The sequence below is a fragment of the Carya illinoinensis genome, chromosome 15 (assembly GCF_018687715.1).
Source record: "Carya illinoinensis cultivar Pawnee chromosome 15, C.illinoinensisPawnee_v1, whole genome shotgun sequence".
Taxonomy (NCBI): Eukaryota; Viridiplantae; Streptophyta; class Magnoliopsida; order Fagales; family Juglandaceae; genus Carya; species Carya illinoinensis.
The window spans coordinates 40,169,394-40,186,663 of record NC_056766.1 but is presented as its reverse complement, the minus strand read 5'-3'; the positions used below and the strand labels follow the sequence as shown (position 1 = coordinate 40,186,663).

General features: G+C 30.7%; 1 protein-coding gene across 1 annotated transcript; it reads right to left on the bottom strand.

Annotated features, from left to right (window-relative positions):
- Positions 1-2,991: 2,991 nt before the first annotated feature.
- On the bottom strand, positions 2,992-3,431 carry LOC122297802 (mitochondrial import receptor subunit TOM7-1). Its single transcript, XM_043107993.1, has one exon. It carries the CDS (start codon positions 3,344-3,346, stop codon positions 3,122-3,124), a length of 225 nt encoding a protein of 74 aa, XP_042963927.1. The 5' UTR covers positions 3,347-3,431; the 3' UTR covers positions 2,992-3,121.
- Positions 3,432-17,270: the final 13,839 nt, after the last annotated feature.

Here is a 17,270-nt window from a genome sequence, read left to right as displayed (position 1 = left end):
AACCACGACTACAAATATCATTTCTCTAAAATAAAATAAAGGCTCAAGTTCAAAGGGAAGAGACAAGATAGATAAAAGGGAAGAAACTTTACATAGGGTGACTGTCTCTCCTGCCTTTCAACTTCTACACAACCAAACGACACCTTTTTCAACTTTTATTTTTCACTGAATTTTATTACGTATAAACAAATTTACGTATCAATATTGATGTCTTAATATTTAAAATTCAAATTAGTACTATTTTTAATGAGATTTACTTTCTAATTAATCACATTAAATAAATACACGTATTGATATGCAAAATCACTTACAATTAAAGTTTTTTCATTTTTCACTATTACATCGAGAGTAAAGTGAAGCCATAATAAACTATAAAATTATAAATATAGTGAATTTCATCTCTAAAAGGTTTGTGGAGGTAGCATTTTAGTGCAAATTATATAAATCTCAGTATTTCTTTTTATTTACATGTTTTGCGCTTTAATACTGTTTGAACCATGGGTGAATACTCAAGTATCGTATCTCCATCTAAATACCACCGCTGGGCATTTGACCGTATTGTTGATATCCAGCCTTGACGAAAAAATACACACCAACAGGATGTGTTATTTATAAATAGAAAATGATTTAAAATGTTATATTTTACACGAATGAATTTAATTCACAATGTATAATAGTTTTACTATCTAAATCGTTGTGGAAAGTTGCCAACGAACAAAGTTCAACTATAAACAACTTAAAATTGAGGATCTTTGTCATTATGAAAATCTAAAAGACAGAGGTACAGCTGTAATGGGTATGCTTCCAATAACATTATTGGATGCTTCCCAATACACAATTCCATGCACACATCGACTGAGGGATCGATACATTTTGACAGCTTCCCAGAAATCAAAGTTATTCAACATACGTTAAGAGTTATTACAGTTCAAGTAATTGCTTTGCTAGTTAATGATGTAGATTTACCTTGCTGTACCCCAAAAATTACATTTTCAATTGTACTTCAAACAAGCATTAGATTTTATTTCAAGTTTCCAAACCAGTGGTTCGATGTGATTTTTCTTAAAGTGCCACATTAATGTACAATGCAATGCGACATTTTTATTTTTTATTTTTTATAAATAAGCTATGTCACTCTATCAATAAATCTTTTTATTCAAAGTAGGATTTTGATTCTTGAGTTATGTATCCAAAGGCTTGGTGGAAGATTTAACATGTTAATCCCATAGCAAATGTCAAATGAATTGACTCACTACTAAGTGGATAGCAATAGCAAAAATTCTTCATGGGATTCATTCTACATGCAAGGCTACATCTTTGCAAGAACTAGAATAAAAACACTTCTCAAATGCTACATTGTCATTCTATTATCAAGTCGGTGCATTGAACAACACAGCTCACGAGTCACAAACCCAAAACTTCTTCAAGCTTTTTGTTTATCTGTTTATCCATTCTCCAACCCATCAAATGCAGGGCGAGGTGAGTTGGTAACCATCGTCACAATCATTAGTTCTAAGTGAAGAGACCAAAAGGGGTTTAAAAATACGCTAAAAAGCATACATCAGATGGAAAGTATACGTGTTTTTCCAGTTATAGTTCTGACTTAAAAAACATGTATCCGTAACTTTTAAAAGAGTCATGCTACACTCTCAACCATACCTTACTCACATCACACTGTGTTGACGTGACACTGGCCATCAATTATTAGATCAATTTTTGTTCTCCAAAATAATAATTTCAAGACTTGATAGGAAATGTCACTTTTAGTATAGCGTAATAGAAGTGAGCTAAAGATGTATATAGCATAACCTCTTTTAAAATAGGCAACCAGATAGAGTCTCAAGGTATATTCAAGACTCAAATGTTTCAGAGAAAAAAAAAATCATCAAGAAAAAGTGACAATATTACTGTCAATGAACTCCATCTAAGGTCTGAAAGTAAATACAAACCCCCAAAAAAATGTAGATTTCTTCAAATATAGACCATCATCAAGATAGGGCTTTTTGAATCAATTGCTGGATGGGAAATCCAGGACTCACGACCCTACCAACCAAAATCATGTACTAGGTAATGAGTAATCCAAGGAAACTCTTAACATGGAATCAAACCCCATATGTCCTTAGGTTGTGTTTGGGTAGTGAGGTAATTTCAGATACTCTGTGAATAGTAGTGAGGTATTCTCACTAACCACTTGACTTGAAAATTTTTTAATATGGTTCATTGTTAATTGTATATATGAATGAAATTAACCTTCAAAATAAACCAAAGATAGTACTGTTCCATTCTCGTTAACTTCAGAAATCAAACATATCATTATGGTAGTCTAGATTTTCCAGGAAGCCAAAAAAGTTCAGAGATATATTGGTCTTCTCAAACTTAAAAAAACAATGGAAAAAGTTTCAAACTTCAATGTTCTTTCCGCATTTTCTCATGAACCAAGCAGGGGCAAGAGAAAATATACAACAGGTCTATATAATGGAAACGGCTTGGGAGTTGGGTCTGTCGCTAACTTTTCCAGGCTTAATTCAATACCAAACAGAGGTTAACAGTGATTCATTGTAATTCCATAAAAGATAACTAATTTTCCCATATGGTTATTATTCAAATTGATGAGAGTCAACAAGTCATATAGGAGGGAATAAAATATCAAATAAATCCAAAACCAAACAAACTTCAATCATCTTGGAAATCATCAATAACATCAAGTCCTTTAATCCGGCCATGGAAGTAATCAGATTATACAGAAAAACATTCACGCAGCAACCAAACAGAAGAACGAGGAAAAGTAAATTATCAAAGAAAAATCTTGACCATAGGAAGTTACTTTATCTAGTAAATTATAAACATAATCGAAAATTATAATTTAGCGGCAGATATTAACCGTTTAAACCACATCAGGAAATATCCAAAAGTCAGTATAATAGATTCAAAATTCAACACTAATTTTTATTTTCTATTCCCTAGACTTTTCCCGCTATCCAAACGCAAGTAAACAAACATAAACTGAAAACATAACATAAAAACCGAACTCAGGCAAAGTAGATTCAACAAATAGGCACCGACCCACGAAAGACGAGCCCGAATCTGGATCTGGGTATTGCATAAGACGGAGGATTTAAGATCAGACGGGGCTAAGGAGCTGAGAAAGTTGAGGTTTTGGCTCCGAGTTCATGCCGATGATGATGATCAGAGGAATGAAGCCGTAGTGGGTGATGACCTTGGCCTTCTTCACGGCCCACGTGCTCCACTCCTTCAGACTCTGCGCTGTGGACTTTTCCTCCGCCGAAGCCTTGGACCCCTTGCCGCTAGCCTTGCCCTTGCTCTTAAGTGAAACCCTAGACGCCATTGATTTTTTTTTTTTTTTTTACCCTCAACTCTTCTCTCGGAGTCTCTCTTCTGGTGGCCTTTTGTTTTGGTGAGATCTAAAACCCTAATTATAGAGATTTTTTTTTTTTTTTAATCAACCTCACAAATGTCCCAGTTGAGTCTGGACTCTGATCAGTGCACTCACAGCCGTCGATCAAAATCAGAAAGAGATTTCGGAACCTATGGGGTCCACTTGTTTAAAAACTGAAATAATCTGCTCCTTTCATTTTAAATGGATTACGTTTGAGAATAAGGCCTTGTTTGTTTAGCCAAAACCAAAAATCTCATCTCATCTCATCTCAACTCATCATTACACCTTTTTCAAATCTCAATATAAAATATAATAAACAATCTAACTTTTTCAAATCCCAATACAAAATTAATATTAAAAAATTATATTATAACAATATTTTATTTATTACTATTTAAAACATCTCATCTCATCTTATCTCATCTGTATAACCAAACGGGGCCTAAGGAAATGCTATGTCCACAGAAATTTTTTACCGAAAACTCTCCACCGACTGAGCTGGCTGCTGATAGGTGGATATAAAAATATAAAATCAAATAACAACTGAAAAGTGCTGGTCTCTCTCATCTTCGTCATCTATGAAATCTGAAATTCTTTTTTTTCAATCTCCCTCATTTCCATCCTAGAATCCAGAAAATCTTCATCTTCAAGTTTGAAATTTTTTTCTCTAATCTCTCTCATCTTCAAGCCTAAAAATTTTTTCTCCAATCTCCCTCTTCTTATCTCTTTTACTCTAGAAAAAAAAAAAGCAAAAACATATATATAAAAACAATTCAATAATAAATTGTAAACAAATTAGGTAAACAATTGTATATGGGTTAATGCCGGCGAGTGACCAAAAATATCAGTGACCAATAACGAGTGAAATGTTCAATATATATATATATATATATATTTTCTAAAGATGATGAACAACATGCTGTGAAATAAGATAAAGAAGCCAAACAGACCATTATCAACAATGAAAAAATTATCCTTTTTTCTTATTTATTTTTTGGTAAGTTTGTGTTTATAAACAGATTTTATGTCTATGAGTACTTGATTTTTCTTAATATTTATAGATTAAAACCCTAACATTTGAGTAAAAATACAGAAAAATATAGAAGAAAAATTACGGCTTAGAAGAGGGGAAAAGCAAGATCGGCGGGAAATGGTTTACCAGAGCACGGTGCCGAAAATAGAGATATGCCGGTGAGTACTGGAGGTGGCGTGATAGACACTGTAACTTTATTAGAAATGAGGGGGCCTGGAAAAGGATGGGTTATTTGCTTTATCTTTGTCTTGTTTTGTGTGTTTATTATTTTTTAATATTTTTTTTCTTAACTCAAGTGGCATGCCACGTTAAGGACATGTCAGTCGGAAAAAATCTTTTGTAAGAAGCTTTTGTGAGTGTAGCATCTTCCTTGAGAATAAATATGGTTAAGAGGAAAGTAACTTTTATATTAGATTTATTTGTTTTTTTATTAAAAAAAATATATCTATACTAATATATAAAGTGTGAATCGCTTAAGAATAGTATTTTCGTCTAACATTTTTATTTCCAATTTTATCCTTAGTTTTATTTGTCAATTACGGTTATTTGCATTCTACTTTTATTCTACCGATTGTTCTTTTGGTTTTTCTCCATTCCCACCAACTTATTTAGCTTTTCCTGTTTTATTTCCAGTTTTGCCCCTTAATTTTATTGTCCAGTTTGTTGTCTTTGGTGTCGTTTTGATTCGCCGACTTTATTTTAATGTCTTTTTACAGTTAAAGCTTATCACTTTGTCTGATAAAATACAATCGGATTGAAATTTAAATGTCAATATTTCTTTCATTCCGTATCTTCAACTATCTATTCTCCGTATTCTAACCTTTTAAAAAAAATATCCTGGACGAAGTTAATCGTGAATCTCAGCAATTCTAGGTATGTTCTTGTTGTTTCTCTCAGTATTGCAATGATGAATTCTATTGTATGAATGTTGTTACAGTGTGTAATTAGATGATTTGCATATGCATATGTCGTGATTTCTTCTGATTTCTTCGTATGTTCTGAGAACACAAAAAAAAAAACACAGTTAAGAGTAAAAAAAGAAAGCCCAGTTGTTCCTCACCTTCAGAGCCAATAAACAATAGATCCAACAGAAAAATAACCATAAGAAAAAAAAGTTCCTCCACCAAACAACAGATCCAACCGAGAAACCCAATAATATGCCATCAGAAAAAAAAAACACCCAAACAGAGTTCCTTAATACACACGAGATGGTGAAATAAACCTACCCAAACAACAAATGCAACCGAGAAAGTCAAAAAAAAAAAAAAACTCCCTTTCAACAAAAAAAAAAAACTCCTTCGAAAATAAAATTTCAAAAATAATCCTACGCCCATCTGGTCTTATCTGGTCTCTTCCACCACCAAGTGCTTCCTCCTCCCCAAGCCCGAGGCCTGTAGTCCCTTTCTTTTCCCTGGCACAGATGGTCTCTCTTTTTACATCTCTTTCCTCTCATTTGTCCCTCAGATCTGCCACCGACGGCAGCTCGCAGTCATGCACGGGCACACCCACTACGTTACTATTTTAGATAAAATATTATATAATATATATAATATTATATAATTCATCTCACCCACTCCGTTACTATTTTAGATAAAATATTATATAATATATATTATCATCTCACCTCCAGCGACTCTCACCCACCAACTCCCACTCCTGTCGGGAAAAAATCTAAAATTAATTGCCGTGCACACCCACTCCGTTACTATTTTAGATAAAATATTATATAATATATATTATCATCTCACCCACTCCACCGACTCTCACCCACCAACTCCAACTCCTGTCGGGAAAGAATCTAAAATTAATTGTCGTGCACACCCATTCCGTTACTATTTTAGATAAAATATTATATAATATATAATATATTATATATATACGGTTATTATATATATAAATAGATACTGAATCCACCAACTCCAGCGACTCTCACCCACCAACTCCCAGTCCTGTCGGGAAAGCATCCAAAACTGATTGCCGTGCTGTCTAACCACGATGCACCCAACCATACGGTGATGCCGTGTGACCTTGACATGGTGGCGGCAAGGGGGCCACTGGGTGACAACCCAACAAAAGAAATAGAACCTAAAGGCAAACAACAGAGAAAACAAACACATACCCAACAAACAACAGAAACCCCAACTGCGATGCATCCCAACTAGACGCTTACATTGTTTAGTGTCGGCGTCCTCGCTGCATGTGGGGGTCAATAGCCCTAGGTGGTCCAATCACGATGCAACCCAAGCACATGGCAACACCGTTTGGCCTTGACGTGCTTGCAGCATAGCAGATCGTAACGATCAGTTGCTGCAACAACTACAAAAAAAAAAAAAAAATAGAAATCCACTTTAATCCCATTGAGAGAAAGAGGGAGGGGGACGATTGTCCGCTAGAACCCACAGTGTGGCCGTGGGTTGGGGGAGAACCCATGGTGAGTAAACCGATGATGATTCTGTTGTGGGTGTGGCCATGGTGAGAAAGAACCCACGGTGACTAAAAGAGAAGAGGGGAAAAAGAAAAATGGAGAAGGGTTGTGGCAGGTGCTATGGGGCGACAATAGGAAGAGAGGGATGAGAAACTGAGTTGAGAAAGCCAAGAAAGTTTGCTTTGCTTTGTTTTGCTTACCGTGCTAAAACAATCATCCAACTTTTCATATTGATTGAAAGAAATATGATAGGTGACAAAAAAGAGTTATTATACAAGGGAAAACGTGAGGTGGGTGGAGGACCGGTGGTAGTGATTGACAGCTTATAAAAAACATGGATTGACATAAAATACACAATAAACGATGAAATGTTAGGTGGCAGGAGCGAGGAATTACTGAACCCATCCTCACTCACATCATCAGCTCACCCTCCTTCCGCTGTTACACTCAATAGGGATTAGTTTAGCCATTTCCTTCACAATGCGTCTGTATGTGTGCCATATAATATATACACATATCAAAATAGTTTGAATTTCAAACTCCCAACAAATAATATTAAATTATTCACGAAACTAACATTTATTGATTGTCTTGTAACAACTCTCAGAAACGGATCACACTAAAACAAAAAAAAAATAGTAAATAATTACAGTTTTTTGAAATCTTTATAAAGTGTAATAATAAATTTTCATATAATTGTTTAAAAAAATTTTGCTTTGCTTTGTTTTGCTTACCATGCTAAAACAATCATCCAACTTTTCATATTGATTGAAAGGAATATGGTAGGTGACAAAGAGGAGTTATTATACAAGGGAAAAAGTGAGGTGGGTGGAGGACCGGTGGTAGTGATTGACAGCTTATAAAAAACATGGATTGACATAAAATACACAATAAACGATGAAATGTTAGGTGGCAGGAGCGAGGAATTACTGAACCCATCCTCACTCACATCATCAGCTCACCCTCCTTCCGCTGTTACACTCAACAGGGATTAGTTTAGCCATTTCCTTCACAATGCGTCTGTATGTGTGCCATATAATATATACACATATCAAAATAGTTTGAATATTAAACTCCCAACAAATAATATTAAATTATTCACAAAACTAACATTTATTGACTGTCTTGTAACAACTCCCAGAAAAAGGGTCACACTAAAACAAAAGAAATAAAATTTTAAAACATTTTAATTTTTTTTTACATTTTAGATTCTCAACAAAATTTTATTTATAACTCATATATTAAGCAAAAACATTTAAATGAACTATGTACTAATATCTAGATAACAAAAATCTTTTATAAACATTATTATTAAATTTTAAGTCATTATTAATGTATAAATTAAAAAAAAAAAATTACAACATTTTAAATTTTATTTATTTATATTTTTAATTCTTAATATAATTTTATACAAAATTCATATATGAATTGAAACAATTTAAATGAAGTATATGCTAATAGTTAAATAATGAAATTTTTTTATAAACATTATCATTAAATTTACAGAAAGGACGTGCATTGATGAACTTAAGCCGATCACCCTCAATCCACTTCTAAATGTTTATCCACACCTCCATGTAAGAATTATCATTTTAGAATTCTCTAGATAATAATGACGACCGGAACTGATGAAAGGTGTAGGTGAAAATTTTGTTTTATATTTCTTAGTCAAAGCAAAAAGTACTTTGTTTTTATTAATTGATTGAGAAAAATTGTGGGGCAGTAAATTACTAGCTATATTGCTCATATTCATCATGATTTTACTTCACAAATATCTCATCCTTCAAGTCTTCAGAAAAGTTGATCCAATAATCTTGAGTAGGTGAAAAGAGAGTTATAGGTTTGGTGGCAGGTCTATTTTTGTATCTTTAATATCATCATTTTGTTTTATTTGATTCAATAAAAAACTTATTACTTTTTAATGCACCTTAAACGCCATCTAATAATCACGTGGATCTATACTGCTTCAACAACACTAATAATGAATTGTTCTCTTTTTAAAATTAGATTATTAATTTACTAAAGAGAATGTACATTTAGTTGTCTTTTATATGAGTTGGCCAGCTGTAGCCTGTAACATTTTGCAGTCAAACAATGGGTCTCACACTGCCCATCTCTACTCTTTTTACAGTCCAACGTTTTGTAGTACCCAAAAAGAAGACAATTCTCATTTCGCACCATAAGCAGCCATGACCGAGTAATACCATTTTGAAGAATGCACGATGCAGAAAATTCACCGTTTCAGAATTAGTGCGCGCACAATCTTGCGAAATGGATTATTCCTAATCTATAAAGAGTTTTGCTATATATAAACAAAGTTATGTATTAATTTACGTATTAATACTATTTTTTTATATTTAAAATTTAATTTCATTTAACGTATATTCTTACAAGTTTTTGTTTCTTTCATCTATTTGTGCTGGGATTTATTTAGTTGTTGGTTTGTGGTGTGGTTTTTATTTCTTTCTTGTTTTGTTTGTTGTTGCGATTGAGGTTTATTTTTTTGTTTCGTTTGTTGTCACAGGTCTAAACACATCTTTAGTTGATTTTCTTGCGTTTATTTACAGATCTAAAAATATCTTAAGACATCTGTTAGTTCCTCTCGCCCCTTCGGTATTTTTCTTGTACAATCTTTTTTTTTTTTTTTTTTTTAAGTTGTACTTGTTGTTACACCCATGTAGAAATTTTTTGTTCTTGCATTTCATGTATATTCGATTAATGTTCTATTTTCCTTGCATTTTAGATTTGTAGCATTTTTTTATTTTTGTAATCTGTTTTTTTAGGGTTTCAGTTTGAAGAGAGCTGTTTTTGGTTTATTTTTTTGCATTTATTCACAGATGTTCAGATATCTGTTTGTTCTTTCGTCTTTTCCAATTTTTGTTTCTTGCACATTTTTTGTTTAAATGTTGCGTTTGTTGTTACACATGTAGAAAAAAATTTTCTTGCGTTTCATGTATATTCGATTCACGTTTTTTTTAACTTGCATTTCAGAATTGTAGAATTTTTTTTTTTTTTTGCGATTTGTGTTGCTACGGTTTTTTAGTTTCCGGTCCATCTGGAATAATATTTGAATATTAAAAGCTATTGATTCCAAGGCTCTAAAATTCAAACCACCTAAATCGTCCAAAGTGAACCACCTAAACCATTATATTAATAATGCATTTTCAAATCGTTACGATTAAATATTAATATAATCTTCAGGTCCCATCCCTTTTTGTTTTCCCACACCCTTTTTCTCTCATGAAAAGCAATTTCACAAAGTAGCCATGATCAAACCCACCTAAGTTGTATTGGAAGCGAATCATTTCCATGTACCAATTGTCAAAAACTTATCCATCCATGACTACTTTTCCAAACGAAACTAAGAAATTAAGAAATGCTATTTTTTTTTTTAAGTTCTTTTCATTCTTTATTAGTTCTTAATTATAAATAGTGAAATTATTTATATCATCTTTTTTGTTTATCATTAGAATAATTTTCATCAAGCAACATATTATATATGTAGGTTTTTTTGACACATCTTTGTCAATTGTCGATCACCACAGGCCAGTACTGCCAAAGGTTGTTGGCCTGACCTCCTTCTGGAATAATATTTGAATATTAAAAGTCATTGATTCTAAGGCTCTAAAATTCAATCCACCTAAATCGCCCTTACGTCAAAGTGAACCACCTAAACCATTATACTAATAATGCATTTTCAAATCGTTACGATTAAATATTAATATAGTCTCCAGGCCCCATCCCTTTTTGTTTTTCCACACCCTTTTTCTTCCCTGCAATAGATAGTGGTGGTAGTTTGTAACAATGCTCTTTTAATATTTTAAATTATTATTATAATTTCATGTGCAATTCATATACGTAAATAAATTATGTGATAAAACATGATAATGTAAGTCTATAAACACATGATAATGTATTTTTTTCTCATAGACCCCACAGTATTAACGTCACAACACCAATGAAAACCAATTCCACAAGGTAGTCATGATCAAAGCCACCTAACTTGTATTGGAAGCGAGTCATGTCCATGTACGAATTGTCAAAAAGTTATCCATCCATGACTACTTTTCCAAACGAAACTAAGAAATTAATAAATGCTGTTTTTTTTTTAAAAATTTTTCATCTCGAATCATATCAACTAATAATTGATCATGTATTGTATTTTAAAGGATATATAAATATTATAAGTTAATTACTTAACGATTGACATGCTTCTAAAAATATATACAGCATGTATATAAATCGGTATGTTTGGAGATGACATATATATATATATATATAATGGAAGGTGGAACTTAATAAATAATTGGGCTTATATATATGTTTAATTATATGCCATTAATTATATTAGATTACCAAATTAGTTCTTTTCATTCTTTATTAGTTCTTAATTATAATTCATGATTGGGAACGATCTATGGTAGGCATTTTGAGAAGGAACTATATATGATTTATATCCTGATTTATTGCTAGTTGATATTCTTGCTGCACTACATGTTGTTAAATACAATAAGGATTTGGGTTTAAAGTAGGTCATTTTGGAAGATCAATTATGTTGCAAAAAATATGGCAATATGCCTTGGGGTTTGATATTTTATTTAATTATTGGTACCAAATTAATATGATGGTGCCGTGGTTCACAGACACAGAATTTTCGATCCATACACTAAGATCGATTGAGTATTATATATTAAAAAAAGTTAGTGTTACAATATAGTTATAAAATATATAAGTATTAGTCGTTTTAAAAAGAAAATCAGATTTATTATTAAAGAAATTAATTTTTTATATAAAGCTTGTATTTTTTTTTTTTTGAGAAGTAGCAAAGTATTTATACATTCACGACTATAAATATTATTTTTTTGAATAAATAAAATAGAAACTTTTTATAAATTATCTGTAAACGAAAAATTATAAACATTTTTTTAAATCAAGTAACAAAGTAATGATCTAGGCGAATTAACAAGAGATTTATATGAACTAACAATAATGATAAGAAAGTTGATGAATTCTTATAATTAACTGTTTGTTAGGAATTAATAGTAAAACATCATTTTGCTTACTGATCGCTTCAAAGTTATGGTTATTGAGTTTTTATACATAAATATAGTATTTAGTCTTGTTATTTTCAAGATTTGTTTGAAATCTTTTAAAAATTTGATAAACATTAACTTATTAACACAAACATTATAATAAAAAAATAAAACAAAATAGCATTTCCATTTATTTGTGGTTTTTTTATAGCCTTTTATTTGTTTTTATTTTTTTTGTTTTATATATTTTATTAAAAATATGTTTGATAATAAATTCCATTCAATACATTAATTCTTTGTTTGTAAGTTTTTTTTTTTTTTTTTTCAGTAAATAGTTAAATTATTTATATCATCATTTTTATTTATCATCAGAATAATTTTTTTTTATGTATGTTTTTTTTTGTCAGATTTGTTGCTTTTGCTTTTGTTTAGCTCTTCATCAATCTGGTTGGTATCAATTTGCTGTGTCCACTTTATTCCTCTGTTTGTGCTCCACTTCCTGGTACGTTCTTTTCTATCTCATTTGAAAAAATATTATTCAATTCTTTTATGTTTATATAAGTGCGCTTATAATTAGGATAAATTGATGATATTATATTATTGTTATGTTAATATTTACTTTTTTCATTTTTTTATGTTCAATTTTTTTTTAGATTACGCACCAAAATCGACACAGAATTTATAATTTTTCATAACTTTATGCCGATTGGTAAGACAATATTATTAAATGCAAAAATATACTTAAACATTATTAACACCGTTTTTTTTTTTATCTAACTTCTTTTATGAATAAATCCAGAAGAGAGTGAAAACAATCCGTAAAAAAAAAATTGGTATAGTATCCAATCAAACCAAAAAGAAGAAGAAATCCGTCAAAAAAGAAGAGAGAGATATGCTGAGTTGAAAAATCTTCGACATAATGAAATGCGAAGGCAAAGGCAGTCTCAGAATGTCCTATCTCTTTCTTCAAACAACAATGAAGGGATTTGTATAAGAGAAATTGGATCGTCTTCGAATATCAACTTTTCTAGAATTAACATCGATAACAATACGTCAACTTCAGTATTGACCAATCAGGTTTATTCATAACAATTTCTTACTAAAAGAAATATTTCCTTCAATTCCTTTCTCATTCTATTCAATAAATATTAAAAAATGCTTTTATAGGTTAATTATCTAAATGAAGATGAATTGAATTTTCAAAGAACATCAAATTCTAATTTAGGTAATGTACAAGCTAACACATTTTTTCATTAATTTTTACATTAATATTTAATATCTTATCTTTAATAATATTATTTTTTATTTTTTTAATATAGGAAAATGACAAAGAATATCTCCTTGTTTTAGACAAATATTACACACTATAATTCTTGAACCAAGTTATTTACCATTAGTACCGTCATGTAAATATTGTGGAGCAAAAAATTTTTATCATGAATCAAACAGTTTTTGTTTTGCAGATGGAACAATATCGTTAGCGTTTAGTCAAATTCCTAATGAACTATATCAATTATTTACTTCTAATTCAAACAAATCTGAAAATTTTCGTACATACGTGCGTACATATAATAATAAATTTGCCTTCACATCATTTGGAGTTAAGTTTGATACAAATTTATGTAGAAGAAACAGAGGAATTTACACATTTAGAGTTCAAGGACAAATCTATCATTACATTAATGATTTAATTCCCGAAGATGGATATCCTTCGTACTTGCAACTATATTTCTATGATACTGAACATGAATTAGAAAATCGTGTTAATGATGCAGAAAGATTAGATCCTTCAATTATTAGTCAATTGATGGATATACTCAGAATTAATTCATATAGTCATTTCTTTCGAAGCTTGAGTAACATTCCAAATCTTGAAAATCATGTAATTCACATAAGATCAGACATTGGATTAGATCAACGTGTTTATAATACCCCATCAGTATCGCAAGTTGCAGCTATTTGGACTGAATCTGATAATTATGCAGAAGAAACAAATTGAAATATTATCGTTTTTAGTCATACAGGTCAAAATCATATTGTTCAATATTATTTTGGTTGTTACAATCCACTTCAATATCCATTATTATTTCCTCTTGGTGATTCTGGTTGGCATGAAGGAATCGAAAAAATAAAAAAATGAACAATATTGCTAAACAATCAAACATCAACATTAAATGATTTACACAAATCAAGTAATGCAGAGGAATTATTTTGAACTGAAGAAGAAGGTAATAATAATTTTAAGGGTTAGATTTTATCCCCTCCAACTATTACTTAATTTACAATGTACCCCTAAAATTATTGATTGCATCAAAATATCCCCTCTTATTTTTAAAACGTCCCAATCGCCTTCTTCCATCTACAACAAGCATTAAATCGAACGAAAATGTCATTTGTGTGCTTTTCACGTGTATTTCCTTTAATGCAAAGACAAAATTACCCTTCAGTTCATCAACAACATTGTCGTTTGCATTTCCCTCGAAAACAAAAGGGGTTGGTTGATATGCTTTCCTATTCTTTTTATCCCCATGAAAATTTCTCTTTTCACATTGTTTTCAAATTTTTTCTATACATCTCGCAAGTCCAATGAAAGCAGGTCCAGTGTACATGATTGTGAATTAAATGATAGTCCGAGGGGGCAAACTATATTTAACTCTAATTTTAATTCTTCTAATTTTGTTATCTTAAACTTTTATATGTTTATATTTCTAAATTTTCTTCCATAATTTTTGTAGTTTTGAAGAAGAAGAAGAAACAACCAACAATTTCATGCCGTGAATATTATTGTTTCAAATTACAAATAAGACAACATAACAAATCAATTTTATTATTATCTGGTCGTTTATTACAACAATTTGTTGTTGACATGTATATTAAAATTGAAACATCAAGATTAAATTATTTTCGTTCGAAACAACAAGAAATTAGATCAGATATATATCAAGGTATTGTTGATAGTATTTCAATTGGAGAAACTAATGCCCTCCAAAATTGGAAGACGAATTATCTTACCTTCATCTTTTATTGGAGGTCCAAGAGATATGCGCAAGAGATATATGTAAGCAATGTCATTAGTTCAACGTTTTGGCAAACCTGATATTTTCTTAACTATGACATGTAATCCAAGTTGGAAAGAAATTTTAGATGAATTAAAACCATATGAAGAAGTTCAAAATCATCCTGATTTAATTGCACGAATATTTAAAGCAAAATTAGAAGATTTAAAAAATGAATTATTTAAACGAGAAATTTTTGGTAAAGTTGCAGTATATGTTTACACAATTGAACATAAAAAAAGAGGCTTACCACATGTTTATTTTTTAATAATACTACAAAAAGATTGGCGAATTTATGCACCTGAATCTTTCGATGAAATTGTTTCAGCAGAAATACCTGATAAAACAAAAAATGTACACTTATATAAAAGTGTTGTTAAACATATGATGCATGATCCTTGCGGAATATTGAATCCAACTAATATATGTATGAAAAAAAATGGAATTTGCAAAAATCAATATCCCAAAAAATTTACATCTAAAACAACTGTTGGAATTGATTGTTTTCCATTATACAAACGTTCTAATGACGGAACAATTGTGAAAGTTAGAGGACAAAATTTAGATAATCGTTGGGTTGTACCATATAATCCATATCTTCTTTCAAAATTTAATTGTCATATAAATGTTGAAATTTGTTCTACAATTAAAGCTGTCAAATATTTGTATAAATATATTTACAAAGGACATGATCGTATCGCTTTCAATTTAATCAACGACGAAAATAATCAACAAATTGATGAAATTGAACAATTTAAATCAGGTAGATGGATTACACCACCCGAAACTACATGGAGAATATATGGTTTTGCACTTAACGAAATGTATCCATCAGTTTATAGTTTACATCTGCACCTTGAAAATCAACATTTAGTAGCTTTTCGTGCACATGAAAATTTAAACAGCATTTTAAATTTAGATTTGTCAACAAAATCAATGTTAACTGAATTCTTTTTAACAAATCAAATTGATCAAAATGCACACAATTTATTGTACAAAGAATTTCCTGAAAAATTCGTTTGGAATCAACAATATAAAATTTGGACTCCAAGAAAGAAAGGAAATGTTATAGGGCGAATTGTTAGTGCAAATCCAATTGAAGGTGAAAGATATTACTTGCGAATATTACTGAACCACATTAGAGGGCCAAAATCATTTGAAGATTTAAAAACAATTAATGGTATTGTTGTGCCCACATTTCGTGAAGCAGCTAATTTACATGGTCTATTGAACAAAGATAGTAGTTTAGAAGAATGTTTAGAAGAAGCTTGTTTATACCGAATGCCAAATAGTTTAAGACGTCTTTTTGCAATAATTTTAGTATATTGTAATCCTACAAATCCAAAAGAACTTTGGGAACGATTTGAAAAAGAAATGTCTGAAGATTTTTATTCAACAAATACAACAGCAAAAAATATTAAAAAAATGGTACTACAAAACATCTCTTTTACGCTTGAATCAATGGGAAAGAATATAAATATGTATCATCTTGCTCCAATTGATATATTCTCTGACGATGAAGAATTTAGACATCAAGAAATTGATGATGAATTAATTGTTACAATTCCACAAGAAGATCTGCTTGCATCAAATCATTTAAATTCTGAACAAAAACACGCATATGAATTAATTCTCGAAATTTTACTTCTCAACAAATCTGCTGCATTTTTCATTGATGGTCCTGCTGGTACTGGAAAAACATTTCTATACAAAACACTTCTTGCTGAAATTAGATCAAAACATATGATAGCACTTACAACTGCATCATCTGGTGTTGCTGCATCAATTTTACCTGGAGGCCGACAACACATTCACGCTTTAAATTCCATTAAATATAGAAAAAAATAGTACATGCAATGTTAGCAAATAAGGAAATCTTGCTAAATTATTGCGTCTTGCAAAATTAATTATATGAGACGAAGCACCTGTGTGTGGAAAATATTCTATAGAGGTAGTGGATAAGATGTTACAAGATATAAATGATACAAACCTTCCTTTCGGTGAAAAAGTTATTGTTTTTGGCGGAGATTTTCGTCAAGTATTACCTGTAATTCAAAAAAGTACAAAAGAACAACAAATTGATGCAAGCTTAGCCCGCTCTCATTTATGGTCTTCTTTAACCAAAATTAAATTAATAGAAAATATGAGATCTAGATTGGATCCTGATTTTTGTCGTTATTTAATTGAAGTTGGTAATAGTAATGAACCAATTACTGTTAAAGATATGATCAAAATTCCAACAGAAATGCTTATTCAATATAACAATGATGCTGACTCTTTAAATTGTTTATTAGAAGCTATTTTTAAAGACATATCAAATTATTCA

What these genes read in the sequence shown, in the direction of transcription:
- LOC122297802 (XM_043107993.1), bottom strand. Translation starts at nt 3,346, where the DNA reads ATGGCGTCTAGGGTTTCACTTAAGAGCAAGGGCAAGGCTAGCGGCAAG.